Genomic DNA, 20,371 nt, shown 5'->3' with positions numbered 1-20,371 from the left:
ACCAGCATGGCCTTTCATTGCAAATATAGGAAATGTCATACCAAGGGTGTTTTTTCTTACTCTTTTTAAACTAATGTTCATTAACTTTCTCTATCTAATGACTTTAAGATCTTTTCCATATCAAACAAACAATTGCGTACAAGTTTCTTTGGCTTTCACAAATGTCTGTGAAATATTTCCGCTGTCCAGTCACAGCATAGATGATAATACCTCAGCTAGGCACATCCATATTTTCACACACACACACACACACACACACACACACTCACACATATATTTATATCGTGGACGCATTAGTCATTGAAGAGTGGATTACAAGTCTTGGCGGAGGTCTGCGCTCTCTGAAGGCCCTCATCTGCCTCTGCACCATTGCCATTACTTTAAAATATCCACCTCTGCAGAAAGCTGTTCTACTTCAATTTGAGCCTTAGACTTTCAGTTTTACTAGGTGACCATAGTGGATTACAGAGGTGTAATCCTGGCACTGCGTTTTTTAATCTCCAGATGGAAATTCCAGTGTGACAGTGACAAAATACCTCTTTCCCGCTCCGCTGAACCTTCGCACATAAACATGCTCAGACAGTGTGAAGTGATGCCATGTGTGTGTTTGAGTGTGCAAGTATTTGTGCATCACAGCAAGAATCAACCGCTTTTTTCTCTTACATTTCTTACAAAAATAAATTTCTAAGAATTACACCTATGTTTAAAAAAAGAGTATGTGTTATTTCTTTAGAGCGTTTAGTTGTGAGTGACCAGCTGCGTGGAGTCAATCACTTCGAGTCGTCTGAAAGGGTCACATGTTTTCAGAGGTATTCAGTCTCCCCTTGTCAGCCTGTTTCAGACGGGATCATCCATTGGTCGCACAGACTAAAAGCCTCATGACCCGGCCCCTCCCAGCCCCTGCTCTCACTATTTTCCCGCTCCTTCACCGCAAAACACCATTGTTAAGTCCCTCTTCACAAGCACACATGTGGATCGGCTTGAGTGCTGAGTTCAATGTCTATTCAGCCCCCCTCCCCCCCAACACACACACAGCAGCAGCATTGGCGAACCCAGTGATAGTGACTAATCACTGTGTTTTCCCTGATAGTGATAATCACATGAACGCCCTGCTGCATCACTCCTTGTCGCTTTACTCTCAGACTTTAGACTCTTAGATAATCTAAAGAAGTTGTGGGATAATTAGCATTTAAAAATCCAAATTGATATTACTCAGAGAATATCAACACATCTTTAAAAAATCATGACGAGGGAGAGAGGAGATTACATTTTTTTAATACAAGATAGATGGATTTTTTTGCAGAGCTATGGATGTCTTTGTCATAACTAGAATTAGATTACCAGGAATAGGCATTTGGTTCAATTTGCAGTCTCAGCTGGGATAAGCTTTGTTAGACTTTGTTATTCATTGACAAGCATGGATTTGGTATCTCTGTCCAGCCACCAAAATGAGATTGTGTAATCAATACAGAGATTTATTCTGGTTTGTTGCGACTTTAGCAGAGTGCTGAATAAAAATGGCGTGGACGAAAATGACAGTTGTCTCTCAGAACGGCGTGGTTGTCAGAAATGTGTGTGAGCTGCTCGCTGCTGTAGTGGTTGCGGTGGTGCTTTTAATGGTGTGTGTGAATGAGAGGGGGGACGATGGGAGGAGGGAGGAGAGTGGTGGGTGGCGGTGGTGGTGGTGGGAGGAGAGGAAGGGAGAGGAGAGGGAGCATGTGTTTTCTCGAGCTGACCAGGAATACAGCGCAAAATCTAGAAGATGAATCTGGAGGAAAGGGGTTACTGGCGGACAAGCTGCATTGGCTCTGCTTTATCAGCCAGTTGCTGCACCCGGCTGATCTCTGGACCCTCAGATTGAGCAACACAACGGGAGGCAGGCAGCTCCCAAATCAGTCAGAAACAAAGGAGGGATAGAGGAGAGACGTGAAGCTAGGAAAGTCCAAGGAAGACAAACAGGAAGGACCCACAGCAGGCTGGGGGGTAGTAGTAGTAGTGGTAGTAGTAGTGTGACAGGGGAGAACAGTGGCTGTGAAATAGAGTTAAACATTGATAGAGGCTCCGCAGGGTGAAATGGTAGAGAGAACTTTTCATTTTGGGTTTTTGGGGCGATTATGGGAGATTTAAGAGGACAAGGAGGGGTCAGAGGCAGGGGTTTGGTGGTGAGTAATTGTGGTGACAGCTAGTGCAAGGGGAGAAGGACTCATGTGAGACACAGGACTTAAAATATAAGGACAAAGAGAAGAAAAAGGCGAGGGACCGGCAGACCTAAAGCTGGACATCAGAATGGGTGTGAAGAGCAAAGCGGCTGTTGCTATCGTAGTCCTGCTGCTGTTCCTCGGCTCCCTGTGGCTGCGTGAGTATTTCTGTGTGTGTGTGCGTGTGTGTGTGCATGTGTGTGTGTGTGTGTGTGTGTGGTTTCTATGTTGTCCTAACAATCTATACAATCCCTCCCTTGTTTGAAATGCATGTGCTTCCAGATCAGGAATGTGTCACATGGTGAGGTGGCTGAAGAAGCAAGCATGTTGGTCACGTCCCTTTCTGTGTGCTCATAAAGGCTTTTTTAACAGCACATCAGAAATAATGTCTGTGTGATCTGACTTGTGTGACTGAATGTGAGAAAACCAATATGACTCTTATTTTGAGTCAAATCAGACAAAATATTACCTAAAAGACACTTTTGTTGCAAATGGTTTTGTGTTTTAGACAAAGGAATCTTTGTCTATTTGAATAAGCCTCCCAAAATATTTAACTCTATCTTTGCTTGCCTGATAAACATAATTTAGCAATGTAAAACACAGCGTGCGAGAAAAAGTAAAGAAGTTGTTTAGTATTATAACGTTAACGGTTTAGTCCAATTTCAATCCAAATCTCAACAAAACTTTATTTACATGAGGAGGGAAAACTGCTGGTAAGCAGTGTAACAATTTTCAGCTGTGACCATGTGATCTTTTCCTCAAGCTTAGATTAAATTCAAAGAGTTGAGATGTGAGTCAGAGTGCAAACTGAGCAGAAACGCTCTCACATGGAAACACGAACAGCAAGCTCTGCCTCCTCATGCAGAAGGGACATGGTTAAGAGACTTAAATTTAGTTTTGTCGTGGCAAGACTTCACCTCCGCTTTGGCATTTTTGGCAATGTCCACATTGGGTCACTGTCGAGTTAAAATTCATTTGTGACAGCTGTTAGACAAGCTTTCTGTCTGGCATGAACTGAGGGAGTCTGGAAGCTCAGTGAGACTACTTGACAGGAAGCTCACTGGTTAAGGAAAGTCTCCCAGGATCATTTGGGGTCTTTCCAGGACTCATTTGTGACACACTGCTGCACTCTTCAGTTGCAAGGTGCTGGGGACCACCTTGTGTGGTCTAGAGACCTGCAGGGGCCCCAGAGGGAATGTCAGGAGGACCAAAAGAAAACAAAGAAATAGTTTGACTTCAGTAAGATGGATTCTCTCAGACATTAAACAAAGCATTCTGGGAAATGTGCATAAGTGAAACTCGTCTTGCTAAATAGTGTAATAATGGCTGGCATGTCACTCGTCGGGGCACAAAATGCATGCACATGTGTGCACATGATGTGTGCTGAGGAAGTCAGTGTATTGAAATCACAGGGTTTGTTTTGTCACAGGCCGGAATAGCAGACAGGAATGTGACTTTCTGCCTTAATAACACTTGTCTCTGTGTTATATGCTGCACAGAATGATCTTTGAACTAACTGGAAATAATCAAGAATGTAGGATAAATAGAATCAGACTTTCATTATTAGTTTCTCATGATGACAGATAATAGTCTGGACAAGCACATGACAGATGTGCTTGCTAATGAGCCATTATAACATAAAGGATACTCTCATCTGATTAAAACAACTGTAACTGTTATCTTCATAATAGCAATGTCAAATTTTCAAATAACAAAGTGAAAACTAGTGAAAGTCTTAAATGTATACATACCAATCACCTGTTAGCAAACATAGATGGCGAAACAAAGATAGTGTCCACATAGCAAACGGTAGCAAACAGCTAGAGAACTGCTGAAAGTTATCAAACAATAATAGTATACAAAGACAGTTGCAAGTTAGCAACAAGTAAGTGAACAGTTTGCATACAAAGATAGATAACAACATTTGTGTCATGTTAGCAAACCTAAGCAGCAAGTTAGCAAACAAAGAAGATGAGCAAAGATGTCAAGTTAGCAAACATTAGCAACAAGTTATTGAACAGTTAGCAAACAAGGTGGTGAACAAAGATAATGTCAAGTTAGCATTAGCTACAAGTTAGTGACCAGTTAGCTAACAAAGATTGTGAACAAAGATAGATTTATTTGTAATTAATATCTAGATGAAAACTTATGGATATACTGTACCTAACAGATATTGATCTGTGTTAAATGCACCCATACAGCTCAGAATGTCCTTGTGTTTGAAACAAACATAAACTAATTGTTTTCTTCTCTACATCATGTCTCGCTGCAGAGGGAGGTTTGGATTACCACTGGGATGCTTGTCTAAAAGGTTATAATCAGGAAAATAAGGTAAGAGCACTTGCAAATTACAAAACTGGTCATGACATGCTACACCTCCTCTGTAGGGCCCAGTCTGTGAAGCAGATGGCCAATTTGAATGTGGCGAATCACTTCCGCGTTCTCTCTTTCTTTGTGCCCCTGTCAATGGCCCCCCACCACCACCACTCACGCTCCTCCCATCCCCCCTCCACCAGCTTCACCAGCTGTACAACAGCAGCGGGGTCGATGGGGCTGAGGGTCCGCAGCTCCTAGAGGGGTGCCCTGGTCAGACCTTCCAGGTGTCGCTGCTGCTTTCCCACCTGCTGGCTGCTCCGGCCTACGAGTCCGACCTGCTGCTGCAGCCGTATCTATCCAGCTGGGACGAGCTTGTGAAGTAAGTTCATCAGCTGAAGAAAAGGTTCAGTGGGAGAGAGATGGATTAAAGGATAGCTACTTGCCGTCAAGCCAATGGAAAGTTGGGTGAAGTTTCGTAGTCCATAGAATATTTCTGAAGATTGATAGCGAAACAGCAGCAGTATAAGAGGACACTGACATCCAAAACCAATTTGAAAAGACTTTCATTTACAGCTGTCTTTAAACCAAAACCTTCACTGCAGCTGCTGAGATAAAAGTGTTCACACCGTCTGAAGTGGGTGCACAGGTTCGGTTGCTCTTTGAAGATGTAATTAAGATATTTTCAAATCAGTTTGGGATCTTAGGGCTTCTAGAGGCTGAGATTACACTGGACGAGCTTTATGAAGCCATTTGTGTGTTTTCTTCTTCACTGTAGTTGTTTAGGGGAAATGCTACGATGCTGTGACGCTAAATGTTTTGTGGACTACAAACTTAAGTTGCTCTTATTTACAGCTAATAAAAAGAAGGAAGTCATTTGTGGTTTATGACACAACCTGGACTCTGTGATGTGATTCATCCTGTTGTATGCTACTCCTCCAGGTTTATGGAAGCTCTGGGCCCGATGGTGGGACTGATATCGAAAGAGATAGAGACCAAGACGTCTATAATCCGACAACTGGCCCTGCTGTCTGAAAAGAACTCCGAGGCAGAGCTAGGCCCAGATGGAAACTTGGTAAACACAGGGGCTGGGACAGAGAATGATCCTGAGGCCTCACAGCACGCTGGTCCCTACCACTCTCTACGCTCCATGATCTGGATAGAAATGAACCAAGGACTGGTTGACTTCCAGCATCAGACAGACTCCGGCTGCCGGACAATTCTGCGTCTGCACCGCGCTCTGCTTTGGCTGAAGCTCTTCCTGCAGAAGCTGGCTGAGACGCCGGTGGCCGGCCGGCTCCGGAGCCCCTCAGAGCTGTGTCGCGAGTCCTACCAGAACACCCTGGCCCACCACCACACCTGGTTCGTCCGCAGGGCCGCCGAGCTGGCCTTCATCGCCTTGCCTGAGCGGGGTTTCTTCTACAGGCTGGTGTGTGTGCAGGGCCAGGAGGATCTGAGCATAGTGCTGAACAAAGTAGTCGAGGCTATTGGAGAAGTCTACAACAGGACGCAGAAAGCTCTGGAGGAAAATGGCATGCTGGACCTGCCATAGAAAAGGAGTGGACAGACTGGACATACAGCCTCTACTGTCTTAACATGTTTTGCATTTTCCTCATGATATCCTAGATGACGCACACACACACACACACACACACACACACACACACACACACACACACACACACACACACACACACACACACACAAAAATTCTAGCTAAACTTCTCAACGAAACATGAATGGACTTAAATTCACCTGTGCCATCTCCTCCCAACCAAAGTGCTTTGTCAATCAACTAACACTGAAAGCCAATCCGTAGACATTCCTCTTTAAATGTAATGAGATCACGTCTCACCTTAGAGGCATTTATAAGGCAGCTGATAATGCATTTAGGCTGGCTGAAAACAGACTGTGAATTATTTAAGTGGGTTGACACAACAACATGGACGCCGGACATCTGAAGCAAACCCACTGCTAACAGTAAACACGGCTCTAGTGGAGCTCATGATGTTCTGTGTGATGGATTGCATCAGATTGCACAGTTTGTGTTTTTGTGCCAAACCCCACCCACACGTTATTGTCTTTTTTCTTTTTTTTTTCTTTTTTTTTTTTACATTCAAGATTCTGTTGAAAATGACGAGAATGCTTTTTTAAATTGTAGTCGGTGCTCGCTGATTCAGTACGCTACCTCAGAAACTGATGCCTTGTAACCCTGAAATCTGGGACCAATCTACCCTGCCTATAAAAGACCTACTGTTTCATAGAAAAATCAATGTGTGCTGAGCAAAGGGCAACACAGTGCTCCACTGTAACTGTGGTGAGAGAGTGTCCCCGAGTATTAATTTGTCAGTTTCACACTGTGCGCCTTTGTATCATGTTCAGAATGATTAAATATCTGTAAAAGAAAGAAGAGGAGGGGATCCAGCTGCATGTTTCTCTGACGTTGTCGCGTCCAGTAATGTGAGAGCTGTGACATTTAAATGCCACTGTTGTGTAATCTTATCCCGCCATCCAGCAGAGGTTCCGATGCCAGGGGTCCACTTTCCTAGCATCATAATGTGTCTCTGTGTCACTCTTACCTGGACACATTATTTAGGATGAGGACACAGAGAATGTCTGCATGTGACGGCGGGGAATAGCATGTTCAAGTATCAGATGCCGGCGCTGCTCTTGATGAGACTATTTTAAACCCACAAATACCTCTAATGCTACGTAATCCTGGCTTTCTCTTCTTTTCCTGCGCTGTGCTGTCTCTATCTGAGCAGGAGACAGTGGAGAACAGAGAGATAAAGGACAGAGCCTGAAGCCACGGGGAGAACAGGAGACAGGAGAGCTGGCTGAAGGTCAGCTGGCGGAAGTACACTTCGGCTGTAATCTTGTCAAGCAGTTGGCAGCGGATCGTATTAAAGCGTCTCCTGCAGGGAGAGAGAACTAAAACAACATCCTGATATTTCTGAACTTGGGCCGATCAATATTTATGATAGTGCTGGACCTCGACCTGTTCTGCTGTACATGATGGAGCCCAGGCTTTAATCTGAGACCTCTGACCTGTGATTCGTTTAAGAGGATGACATGTTGCTGCTGGTGTTTTACGCTCCTTCCTCTCGATACTCTTGAGACTCTCACTGGTCCACCTCTCACAGATGATCATGTCACAGAGCCCGAGTGGATCTCATCTCCTTGTGCTGCTTTTTCCTTTCACCTGCTCCCACGTTCCTGGTACGAGTGCACAGGTTAACGTCAACTGACGTCCACTGCAGGGTGTGAGGATTACAGAGAATGAGATTACATATATCCACCTAATGCTGCTTTTCACAATGGTTGCCCTCTGCCTTTCTGTCCACCACAGAGGTCGAACCACATTTAATTACATTCTCAGTTAGCCATAATAACAGGAACTACACTGAATAATAAAGCCCATCCAGTGATGACACCAATCAAACGAACTAAAAGAAGACTGCACTCAAAACATTACATTCCTTGACTTTGTGACTTTAAGTAGTGTAATTGAAAGTTTATCTACGTTCAGTGTAAAGGGTCAAATTTAATGCAAAGGTTTTCTATCCTGTTGAGTCAGAATGTATGAATGAATAAAAAATGTGTGATTTATAACAATTTGAAATACGTCACTTGTATGTGTGATCCTTGACGCAAATTGCGTTTGTGCAGAAGTTCCCTTTATCTTTATAAGTAACGGCCTAATTGAATGAACACAAGGTTTATTTATAAGTCTGCACTTAAGGTATCAACAAATACAAATTTTAGTTTAAAAAGAAATTGTGAGAATTATCACCAGAATGTTAATATACGTCAAAGACGTTTATGTGTTGTGTTACAGAGATGTTTACTCAAGTTAGCATGCTAACCAGCTAGCTCAGTTAGCTATGGTAATATGCTACGTATTATTAGCTTGTAGCATGTATTCAGGAGGTGGCCAGTTCTTAAATATTGCACCTTTAATTTAATTAGATGAAGTTATTAAAATTGACTCAACAAAACACCAAAACCTGTGAAACTCAACATTTAACTCGTGTGATTAAAATTAGATGGATTTAACTAAAATAAAGACACTCTTCTAGGCAAATTATGTTTTAAGTGAGAGTGCTTAAAAACAAACTGTGAGTCTGAGTTCCCTTAAATGACATTTATTTATTTCTCTATCTTGGTTTGCAGTAAACATGAGCAAAAATATACATACAGTAAGAGCATAAAATAAAGATCCAGAACAGAATTATCATCCTTTGGGGGCGAGAGTCATCCCAACAAATTTCTCGAGTTTCATTCTTCAGCTATCCTTGCACCACGGTCTTAGGCAATAGTACGATTTAAGACGAGGGGGGGTTAGGTGGGGGTTAAAATATCCCTTATTATTACAACATGAATAATTGACTCTCTCTGACATTTGCTTTGGGAGCTGCTGAAGTATTGATTCTGAAAAGTTTCCGAAAAAAGTTCTGCACTGGAAAGTTCTCTGAAAGCGCCTCAGTATACAGTAGACCTTCAGAGAACTTTCACTGCAAGCCTTGACTTTGGAAAAGCAAAAAGGACTCAAACGATGACAAAAAAAAAAGTTTTGACATTAAAAAAAAAAATGAACAAAAAAAATATCTCCAATCAAGCTGTTAACATTTTGTCATTCATTGAATTCAAGTGATAAAAACCCGTCAGATATCTCCCTGATACAATCCAAGCTTATACATTCTTTCCTCTTTACAACAAAATAGCGATAAAAATACTCTTTTATAAACAAAACGAAAGAAAACACTACTCTTTATACTCTTGCATCATGATAATGCACACCAGCATAAACTGCCTGAGAGCAATATCTGTACTTTCCTTTCTTTCTTCATCCTCGGTGATACACGTTGCACTGATTTCCACACAGCCTCTCCAGTAAATACATCATACAGCCACAGAAGAAATAAATATATTGCTTTTTGAGGACATCTCCAAATTATCAGAGAAAGGGGAGGAGGACAAAAAAAAAACAAACAAACAAAAAAAACGACCCAACAGATAAATGGAGAAGATAGGAAAAAACATTCTGTGACACTGGGGGAACAACACTGTCTGTCCACCAGGAGGCACTGTCATGTTGTAGTGAAACATGTTCCCTTTTGTGCGTATTATTCTTATATAAGAGCAGGCCTTTTAATAACGCAGGGTGGGGGGTGCTTTTCGTATGAGATCCTCACTGCTGAGGATGTTCCAGTGCAGCACAGACAAATAAAACTGTCATGAAGATCTTTGGTTGAAGGACTGCGCTTTCACATGCACATGAGTAAAACAAGAACGTCCAATTGTGAGATGGAGCAACACATCTTTCATTGAGCTGTGCTGAGATTTAAAATGGGCTTCGATTGATTTGATGGCGATTAAGGAAGAAAAAAAGAGAAATGGATGCAGCTCGCTTTATCCATTTTGAGCACGCTGACAGGAAATCAGGCGTGTGACACAAGGAGGAGGAGGAGGAGCGACAAAGTAGGGTAAAGAAGTTGAGCGTGCCTGCTCTGGATTAGCCAACCAGATTAAGAGATTACAGCGAAATTAAGTAACTGTTGCAGGAATGGCCAGAGGAGAAACGCATGTGAACTGTCAGTGGGCTGTCTCAAAAAAAAAAGTGGAAAAAAAGTAAAGAGGCTGTTGGAGCACATCCTTCATAATGAATAACCTCTCTGATAGGGATCAGATAATCACATTAAACCCAATTGTCTTTCCTTCTTTCTGGCTCAGATATCCTATTAAGACCAGTGTGAGTTATCTGCGAGCACACCCACGTAGAGAAACTATGCGGCTGAAACGAGCCAGGTCTTAAACGTGAGCGAACAGATGCTGGTGTTCCACATCGCAGTCGCAATTGGTACAATTTCCGTAGAGGTGCCAAGAAAACCGTGCCTGAGTTTTAAAAGAGTGTGACTCTGCCTACGTCTGCAAGTGTTTCGCACAGTTTTGTGAAGTAAAATGGCTCCAGCACCAAGTTGAGACCTAATGTATGATTGTTTCAAAGAGGTGTGTTCATCAGACTGGTTGTCTGGTTATTGCGGTGACTTTACCTTCAGACAGATTCAGTGGAGAACACTACAACAATAATGAGAAAGTTATTATTTCTTTTATTTACTTATGTGCTCTAGGACGCAAATCTCCAGTTCTGTTCGTTTCCTACAGGCCTATAAAACAAAACCCTAAACAACTCACATTCTAAAAAACTCTATTAACCTTTGAAATAATATGTAAAATATACATTTTGATACCCTGGATGAATATTAAAGAGGATGATAATAGGTTCGAATGAAACAAAGGAAAAAAAACAACTAGTGTTCTACATCCTTTTCTCCCAAAAATGTACAGTATTCACCAAAACAAACAAAAAGAGGGGGGAAAAAAGCACACTTCCAGTGCAAATCAATACAAAATATGACAATGGCATCTATTTCTGATACATGAAATAGATGCAATACACGCGATAAAAACCAACCTCTAAATATTTCAGTTTAAATTACTTACAAATCGAAACACGGGAACATGGCTGTTGGTTTTTTGGAACAAGGGTGACGGACACAGTGATGGAGGGTGTAACTGCGCAGCACGAGGATCACTTCTGCTGTTTTTCATTTGATATTCAGACGCTTGTTTGGGAGCCTGGAAGCTATAAAGTCACTGACTGAATGGCTCGGAGGGCACTAAAAATAATCACGTTTCATTCGTTTGACGTCCCAAATATGAAGCCCATCTGTCTGATAAGCTGCTTCGAGGTCAAACAAGCCAGCCTGAATATCAAACGATCCTAAATAATAATTGTTTAAATAACGTCTTCCGATCTGAAGACTGGACTCAAGCATTCATAAAGTACGCCACTTAATGAATATTGCACTTTGCATGCAATTTCCCGACCTACAGTATGAAAATGGAATCTGTGAATGGAACACACACAAGCACACACACACACAAGCGCGCACACACAAACGCACACACGCTCTTAAAGGTTTTGACCTCTACCATCACTTCGGAGATTGATTGTTGTTGTCGACACACACACACACACACATACACACACACACACACTTGCTGTGCGTGAGGTACAGTAGATTACAGTGTGATCCCTCCTGGTGGTCAGCGGTTTGACATAACCTTATTTCACACTTAGCTGAGAGGTGGGACGCGAGGGGCCTCCTGCGCCCTCAGAGCACACTAAAGACAATAAAACACATGCAAAATGGCTTCATCTCTGCATCCATCCATCAAAGATATATGCGAGTCAGTTGGATTATTCTTTTAAGTGCAACAAAATAGACGTACTGATATAAGGTTATGATACCATATAAATACTGTAGATATACACATCTTGTATTGTAACTCGTGTATATTCATATATAGAGGGATTCTCTATAAGGAGGCAGCAGGAGGGAGAGCAGCAATAACGTGGTAATGTTGCTGATCCTTTGCGATCTCTGAAAACACATGTTCACATCCTTTTACATCCCCTAGTTTGTCATCATGCAGTATAAATAGACGTCACCTCAAACTAATTTACAGAAAATAACTTGTCCCAAAGCTCACAGACAGAAATAAAGACAGGATCAGCACCCTTTTGTTTCTCGCCTCGTCTCGTCACACGGCTAGACTAACGTTTTCCCCCAAAAATCCGGAGGGGTTGTAAACAAATCAAACAAAGGGTGTGAATACTGAGATTTGTTTCTGTGTGCGCGCGATGTTGCGGAGAATGGAGTTTTCAGGGGAGGGGAGAGGGTCAACCTAGTTGGTGTTGGTGTTGATCCTCAGCTTGAAGGACACTCGTCCGGCAAACTTGTCCCTCTCGTTTCCGAGGGGAATGTTGTTGGCGTTGATCTTGCACTCGATGTTGACATCCTGATTGGTAGTGATGTTAAGGAACTTGACGGCAACCAAAGGCTGAGAGTAGTTCACCTGCGAGGAACAGACCCAGGGACATCTTTACACACAGGAGCCAATGCATTCTGTCTGATGCATATTTCATTAACTGACTGCAGATGCATTACACAAACTGCTCAGTTATTAACAGCCATGTTTACCAAATTAGGTCTCGTCAATTTGGATTTAAAAGGAGACCTATTATGCTTTTTTCCTCTTTTTTTCCTTTAATTCAGTGTTGTGTATTCTTGTATAAAACATCTTGACAGTTAAAAAGTGTACTGAAGCTCATCTCTCCCACAGAAAACACTGCCCCGAAACACCTCATCAGTAGTCCCGCCTTTAATTCCGTGACTCTGTGGCATCACACTACATCAACATGTCACACATTTGTATAATTTATGCCAAGCTGCTCCTTTGGCACCTATGAACAAATATGGGAAAACTGCTCTGTTGTCGTCAGCCATGCTGGCTCAGGTGTGTGTGAGCTGACCAATCAGACTAGACTGGGTATTCGGGAGGCGGGCCTTAAAGATACAGGAGTGTTTCAGACAGAGGGAGAACACAGTGCTGCAGTAAACTGATGTGTTTTTTGAGCATTGCAGCACATAAACCTATTCTACAAGTAACCCAAAATCTAATTAGGAACCTGAAAATGATAATAACATCAGACAGTCTCCTTTAAAACACAGTCTTACCTGAGCTTTCTTGCCATAGTAAGGGTAGTACATGAGGTTGAAAGTGCCATTTGGAGGGAAGTACATCAATTCTCCAATTTTTTCAGTGTCTTCTCTCTGAGGGGGCGAGACAGCTTCGTCAGAGATCGCTTCACATATGTAGGGGAGGAGGATTAATCTCTATGCTCTAGATCTCATGCCTACACTCAGCAGCCTCAGCAGCCTAATTAAAGCAAAACACCTCATCTTACATATACGTATATACACACAACTACAATCTACACTACGACTTTACACTTTTTAACATAGCCTAAAAACAAAGATCCTGACCCGTTCTTACCCATTCGTCTTTGCCAACTCTGTATCTCTGAGAGTGGACAAATTAATGGAACACGATGGGGAAAAAGCAACAAAGACAGGTGGTGTAAATGACAAAGCGGCATGCAGTACAGATATGAGAAGTTGAAAGAATATAAGCACAGACAGATGAGAGGGGGCTGGAGGTGAGTGACAGGGTGGCATATTGCAGATCGAGGGACGATGTAGCTTTGAATGGGCTGAAATACAAATTGTTACGTTAAGCCGTTTATTGTGAAAGACAAAAGGGGATTACCTTTGCACCACAGGTGACAAACGGAGCTTGTCCATTTGTTCCAGGCAGCATCCCAATCACCTGGTAAGATAGAAATTCATTCTTACTTCAGCCGCGCTTATTCAAGAACAGAGGGATTAGAAATTGTGTTTTAAACAGCAGGAAGTCAATGGCAAGTGATATAATCTTTACACTTTATTTCCTCGACTGGGATGATCTTTTCCACATTCCCAACCAGCTTCATTTTCTCAGTCACTCCATGTCTCCTAGCAACAGCATCCCTTTCCCTTTCCCTCTTTCATACCCGATTCAGCTTGATGATGATGCATGGCTTGCCATCATGGTATCCATAGTAACGGTCATTGATGCCAGAGCAATCCTCCAGAAAGGTGCGATTGAACTGACAGGAGCGCTTGGGGTTGTTCTTGACATCGCCGCTGTCCTCCTGCAGGAAGTGCTTGTCTGGGACGCACTCGTCATTTTTCTGGGCCTGCGCGGAGTTGTTGTAGGCTGCAGGGGAAGAGGGCGAGAGCGGGGTGGGGGTTTAGTTTGGATCTAAGGGCTTATGACTCAGCTGAAACCCCTGGCAATTTGCTACCCGCTGACTTAAAGGAATTATCTCTTATTAGGTAAAAAAAACAAAAAACAATTCGGCCTGGATGGTTGGATAATCCACAGCAGTAAGCTTTTTTTGAGTACGGGAGAGTCAGACTTACGTCCCAGGAACTTGTCCAGGGCCTGAGCGTACATGTCCCAGCTCTCAGTGTCGTGGATGTTGTAGACAATCTCATAGGTCTCATCTGCTTTGGGTCTAATCACCATGCCTGTGAGTGACAGAGAGACAGCAGAGGTCAAGGCAACGTGGCACGGACCGCGAGCTGTCGTCAGAGTGCTCTGTGTCATTAGTTACTGCACCTGGTGTGGAGAGCCGGTCCTGCCAGGTTGGTTTGTGATCATCCAAGGTCTGCAGCATGACATACATGGTGAGTGCAAACAAGCCGGCCAGGAAGATGTAGAAAACTACATAGAAGAGAAGAATAAGACCTGCAGACAGAAAGAGAAAGAAGAGTTGTATCAACTGTATGCAAACTCAGTGAGAGACTGAGCACTGTCACTGAATTATTGGATTCAATTGTTCAGTTTAAAGGTGTAATTGCACGTTACGACGCCTGTGTATTGTGTCGCAAAGCATATTTAGCATGCTAACCATAAAAAACACCAGCATTTCCACTCCAGCCTGCTAGCTGCACCGCTAACTGAGCTGATTAGCTAACTGAGCTGCAGTTGAAAGCCGTTAGCGGTTACTCTGGTGATACGCCGGACCCCCATTTGTTTTAGCATATAAAACACATAGCCAATTCTGACAATTCCTTATCCGCATTAGCATTTTTAAACGTGTACTTCTGGATTAAATATGTACACTTTAACTTATTTATTTTATACTTTATACTTATAAGTTATATCTGACTATGCCAATGTGGCTAGTTTGAAGCTAGTTAAGCAGCTTCACTAACTATTGTTACAGATGTTACTTTGGATATGAATAATTATGAAACTATGATGCACTCCCTCAAATATGAACACACTATGGGTTTGTAATCTGTATTCATATCTGAGATAACTCAATTAAACTCAGTTCAGCTCCACATCTCTGGTCATTTTAGCAACTAGCATAAATATCTGAGATCAAAATGTCAATGTACTGCAAAACAAATGCAATTGAACCTTTCATTGTTTTGTTATTTCCACATCCTAATGCCAAAGATGCACTATGCCGCAACACCCCTTCCCTTATGCTGAGATGTGGTCAGCACGGATATAGAGAAATTACACCATTTACGTGATTTTGTGGCGAGTTACTCGGCTCTGTCGGTGTCTAAACATAATGTAGTATCGCCTGTGTTAACATGTAACTTGCTTGAAAGAGTCACGAGCCACGAACAGTCCCAGCCTCGACTGTTTCATTGCACACATGCAACATTTTCAGCCATTTATTCCTCCACTGAGCTGTGCATTACAACGGAAGCTTTCTGATCTATGTATGAGGGCTGGACTAGACCGACATCTGCAACTTTAAGTAACTGCAGCCCATTTCATAATTAAAGTAATGCGCAAACACATTTGAAGCATGAATAATCGTGCCTGTGAATTGATAATGGCTCCGTTTTTAATAAACCGCTGTGGCTGTGTTGTGTCTGTGTCTGTGTGGTCACTTTCCGAGCAAACATGTTCACAGGAGGCCGGTTAATCCTCATTAAACTCGGACTGCAACATCTGCTTCTTTATTCTCGCTCGCACACGAACATCTACTAGATATTTAAAACACAATAAATTAGGATCTAAAATGGGGTTATTTTTATCACGTCATGGCCAAAACAGGAACTGTGTGCTTGCTTTCCCACATTCTCGTACTCATGACTCAGACGGGACCGTGGTCAGTCCCCAAGCATGAAAGAGTTTGAATTAGACCAGGATTGAATGGCCGGTCTCAGACCATTTTGAGTATAGAGGGGGGGAGGAATGATGACAGAGGGGGATATAGGAGGAGGGAGAACAAGAACCCCCTGGAGACTGGGCCACAGGGTCAGGAGATTACAGTCCATCATAGACGAGGACTATTCCTAACAGTGTAACAAGATAATGTAGCCACATCTACTTATCAGTTTGTTGTTAATATTTCTAACATATTGATATTAATATTTTGACATCACAACCCTCCATTGCTCTACGAGACAGACTGCTCGTTCTGTCCAATCAAAAGTTCAAACCCAAAAGACAGAAAAATGCACAAAATATGAATCACAAACGCAGGAATCCTTTTGAGAAGCTGGGACTTTCGTGCAATTAACAGCAACAAAGTGTCATTCTGTGAGAGAGTGTCAGTCAACCCAGCAGCAAAATGATGTGCTGTTTCCTGCTCGGAAATATCAAGTAGTTCTGGAGCAGCTGTTTTGTTCTCAGCCATTCCTGTCTGCATAGAGAGCAGGAAAACAGAAATAGCATTTTCAGCGACACATCCCCCATTTCAAGCATCAACACCTGAGGCCAGCACTGGGTAGCAACTGGATGCCCTGACCCTGTGCCTCTGCTGGATGGCCCCCAGCGTGGCACTCCTTCGCCCTGTCAGCGCCGCATCTGCCTCCCCACACGGCCGGGGCTTACAGGAATCCATAACAAAATGTCAAGGGGAAGCTGCTCTACAGGGGTTAATTAGAGAGGGGCATCTCGGTGATTTAGAGCTTTTCTGTGTGCATGCATTGTATTTTCCCCCCCATCCAACTGTTCCTAGAATTATTGTAATCCGAGGTGAACTGAATGAATGGTTGAGCGAGATGGCAGAGTGCATCCCGTCTGTCGCATGGAAAAGACCCAAGCTGAGTCATTAAATATATACAGAGTCAGCTCTCCGGGCCCCGGACCAAGCCGGAGGCACTACAGCAAGGGAGGCATCAGAGATGAGATGCGACAAAGCAAAGTGTTTAAGTGTTTTTCTCTGCTATCCAGAGGGAGAGTTGCGATAACTGCAAATATGACACCACCCAGGGGAGACTGGATGATCACACGTGCATGCAGGGTCGAGCGTGCAGGCGGGCAGGGTGGCTTCCCCCCTGGCAAAGAGGGTGTTAGGTTTACAGTTTGCCCTCTCCGGCCGAGCTGATGATGGACAGCGGAGCATCTCTCTTTCAACCTGGTTTTGTTTGCCGACGGCAGCTGAAAGAGAAGAACAAAAGGCCGGCGCGGCCCGGTCCGGCATCCTGTTCTAGCTTCAGAAATAATGGCAGGAGGTGTCTCTTTTCTTTTAGAATTAATTAGGAGGACCTGCTGCGCAATTGCTTTGTAAATTGGTGATCAAACAGACACTCTAGACATTAAAAATGCTCTGGAGGAAGAATCAATAGCTGCGAGCTGTGGCTCTTTTAATCCAAACATTTATTATTATCTTGTATATGGTCTGAGCTCTCCCAGCAAAACCAGCATGGTGGTGTAGTTGAGGCCCGTTGAGGCTCCTCTCTGTGAAGCCTTTTGTTGCTTTTTGGAAGTGGGAGGTGCAGAACAGTTAATTAGACCTATTTTAAACAGAGGTAGTTGTTTGACCATGTTTGCCGGGTGTCAGCTGGTGGCAACGTAACATCAAAATTGCAGGATTGCTCTACTTTATCAAGGCTATTTCAATATCATTACAGCTCTTTACACAAAGCAGAACACACAAAGCCGTGCTCTGTGTCTCATCCTCAAAGGAGCCTTTGATCCGACGCTTTGAACGTACATTATACTGCGTAATTATAAGTGTGAACAACAAATTTGCTTTTTAAAAAGAGACCGAACCCCCCCAAACTGGGCTGTTTTCTCAGTGCATGTAGAGATATATGTGGATGTAGAAAATGGATGCATAGGTAAAGCCACACGCTCAGACGACTGGGAGCTAATGCATAGAGAGTGTGTTGTCACTGGGAGAACGAGAAAGTGCGAGGGTGAAATGCCAAGTTTAGCAGACCTACATGTAGTGACAAACTACAAAAATAGCCTAATTAACAAGCCTTAGAGAGCACAGCTTAAAAAGGCCACCAGACCTTAAAGCACCTGGGACGCACTGAGCTGGATTAAGTCGTACACTGTGGGCAGATTCCAGTGAAGGGAAGCTACAGTCAGTGATTCCCAGCCCTGCATTTATAGTGATGTCCATTCATGAGAGATAACCCCAAGAAAAGAACCGCAAGAAGAATCAGTTTCAACGTTATTCCAACCAGACACACTGTTCGCACTGAGAGAGGAGAGGAGAGGATCAAACATTTAAAAAAAAAACAATCAAAGTTCCTGAAAGTGATTCCACTTCCTGAATTGATACCTTCCCCAACAGCCAATGAAGTCATTAGATTAGGATTAAAAGCCCTCAGTGATTTACACTCACTGGGAGGGGCCGGGTTGGAGGTGATACAAATAGCATTTGGCTCCCGGCTTTACCCAGATTAAAGCGCTCCAATGTCATTAGAACAGAGCCATATGCGCCCTATCATTTCATGAATCTTTGAAAATAGTTGCAGGGGGCTGGTTATCTGGTGCAACACAGCAACGGTACGTTACAGTGAGGCTGGGATTTGGATCTTCCTTCAAAATCTCCGGGGGGATGGGGGGAAATGCCTGAAAATGAATGACATCATGTTTGAACCTCATTAGATAAAGCTGCAGGCGGACAAAACCTATATTCTGCTTAACTTCAGCAGCCCCTTCAGCTCTGCCTGCGAAGAGAGCAAAAAAAAAAAGTCTCCTCTGCAGCAGAATTCATGTTCCAGCTACAGCACTCACACAGACAGGAGGGCTGATGATGTGCACTTTTCTGAGTGGACCCGGTCTCAGCACTGCTGCAGTAATCTGCCTAATTCAAGATGTAAAATAAGACCATATGCCTCCACCCTTACGTCTGAGCGCACTGCGCAAGGAAAAGCTGTGCCATAGATTAATAAATAAATAAAGATACAAGGCAGGAGGAGGATTTTTTTTTGTATCCATTTTTTCTTTTTTCCCATTTGTCCCCCCCCCCGACCTCCATTCCTCCCCCAGGCCGGCTCCTACAGACCAGGAGCGCTGACGCATTCAGGTTCCAGGTAAAGCGGATATCTCATCTCATCACCTGAACAACGAGGAAGGAAAGATCTCAATCAACACACATCCACATCACAGTCAAACACACACACTCATCCCTTTACTCTTTGGAGCAATCTTTGACTATGACAGAGACCTGTTACAGAGCCAGGAGCCCGGGGACCAAGGGACGGGGGACCCTGAGAGGTGGAGGTGGGGGGGTGGTGGTGGAGCAGAGAGAAGGTTTGCTGCATTGCTGTAGATGGACCCTGAACTACTGTACTCACCCCAGCTGCTCGCCGTCCTGCCCAGAAACTCCCTCGTCCTCGGGTTCCATATAAATTCCTTCCATTCGCCTTTTTCTCCATCCTTTGCCATTTTGTCATACAAGTTCGGACCCCTCGAAGCCTCTGACAACGCACACACGCACCGGACTGACACAATTAGCCAGACAGCAGAGAGAGAGAGAGAGGCAGAGAGAGAGAGAGAGAGAGAGAGAGAGACAGAGAGAGGGAGGGAGGGAGAGAGAGAGAGAGAAAGAGAGAGGGAGAGGGAGAGAGAGCTACTGTACCTCCGTGGAAATGTGAAGAAGAAGAAGAAGAAGATGAAGAAGAGAGGCAATCAAACACTTAGATGGATATATAAAGTTGGACGCACCGCTGCAGCCCGCCTGGTTGCTGCAGAGCGGACAGTAACAGAAGGAGGAAGCGACCCCGCTGCTCAGCTCGGACCTAGTAGAGTGCCCTCCCCCCAAGCTCTTGTCTGCATGCCGCAGAGTTTTGATGAGTGGTGCAGAAATCTAGTGATACTGCGGTAAAGCACTCCCTCCGCCTCTCCCGGCATGCACCCCCCCTCCCCCTCCTCCACCACCCCACATCCTCATCCATCCTCCATCCACCCCCCCGGGCAGAGATGCTCCCTCCTCCCCTCCCTCCTCTCCTCCTCCTCCTCCAATCATCTGCGCCGCATCACCAACTCCCGACGCGTGAGAGACAGCCCTCGTGGCGAATCGCGTGCCGGCTGAGGGCGTCGTTTTATTGGCTCCCGGGGTCCGGATCGTCACCGAGGCAGACCAATTAATATCCCTCTGATGTTCCTAGAGGACCCTCTCAAGTGTCAGTGAT

The 20,371-nt window shown here is 43.9% G+C and overlaps 2 protein-coding genes across 5 annotated transcripts; one reads left to right on the top strand and one right to left on the bottom strand.

Annotated features, from left to right (window-relative positions):
• Positions 1-1,719: 1,719 nt before the first annotated feature.
• On the top strand, positions 1,720-8,123 carry gltpd2 (glycolipid transfer protein domain containing 2). Of its 2 annotated transcripts, XR_005078738.1 has the most exons (5): positions 1,720-2,356; positions 4,471-4,529; positions 4,715-4,893; positions 5,454-6,143; positions 6,196-8,123. XR_005078738.1 is itself a non-coding variant. In XM_037120685.1 (4 exons), the coding sequence occupies exons 1-4, from the start codon at positions 2,287-2,289 to the stop codon at positions 6,061-6,063; spliced, it is 918 nt and encodes a 305-aa protein (XP_036976580.1). In that variant the 5' UTR covers positions 1,720-2,286; the 3' UTR covers positions 6,064-6,221. The 2 variants fall into 2 exon arrangements, 1 of the variants encoding a protein (XP_036976580.1); XM_037120685.1 differs by having other exon boundaries at positions 5,454-6,221.
• Positions 8,124-8,640: 517 nt separating this feature from the next.
• On the bottom strand, positions 8,641-20,067 carry atp1b2b (ATPase Na+/K+ transporting subunit beta 2b). Of its 3 annotated transcripts, none has more exons than XM_037120716.1 (8): positions 19,819-20,067; positions 19,535-19,657; positions 14,583-14,711; positions 14,384-14,491; positions 13,972-14,177; positions 13,689-13,748; positions 13,097-13,192; positions 8,641-12,434 (listed from the first exon to the last, which is right to left on the bottom strand). In XM_037120716.1, the coding sequence occupies exons 2-8, from the start codon at positions 19,623-19,625 to the stop codon at positions 12,264-12,266; spliced, it is 861 nt and encodes a 286-aa protein (XP_036976611.1). In that variant the 5' UTR covers positions 19,626-19,657; positions 19,819-20,067; the 3' UTR covers positions 8,641-12,263. The 3 variants fall into 3 exon arrangements, with proteins under 3 accessions (XP_036976611.1, XP_036976612.1, XP_036976610.1); XM_037120717.1 differs by having other exon boundaries at positions 19,905-20,066; XM_037120715.1 differs by lacking the exon at positions 19,819-20,067 and having other exon boundaries at positions 19,535-19,798.
• Between the last annotated feature and the right edge of the window lie 304 nt (positions 20,068-20,371).

The sequence above is a fragment of the Acanthopagrus latus genome, chromosome 13, assembly GCF_904848185.1.
Source record: "Acanthopagrus latus isolate v.2019 chromosome 13, fAcaLat1.1, whole genome shotgun sequence".
Taxonomy (NCBI): domain Eukaryota; kingdom Metazoa; phylum Chordata; class Actinopteri; order Spariformes; family Sparidae; genus Acanthopagrus; species Acanthopagrus latus.
Note: the sequence above shows the minus strand (reverse complement) of the source record. Positions and strands in the feature narration are given on the sequence as shown.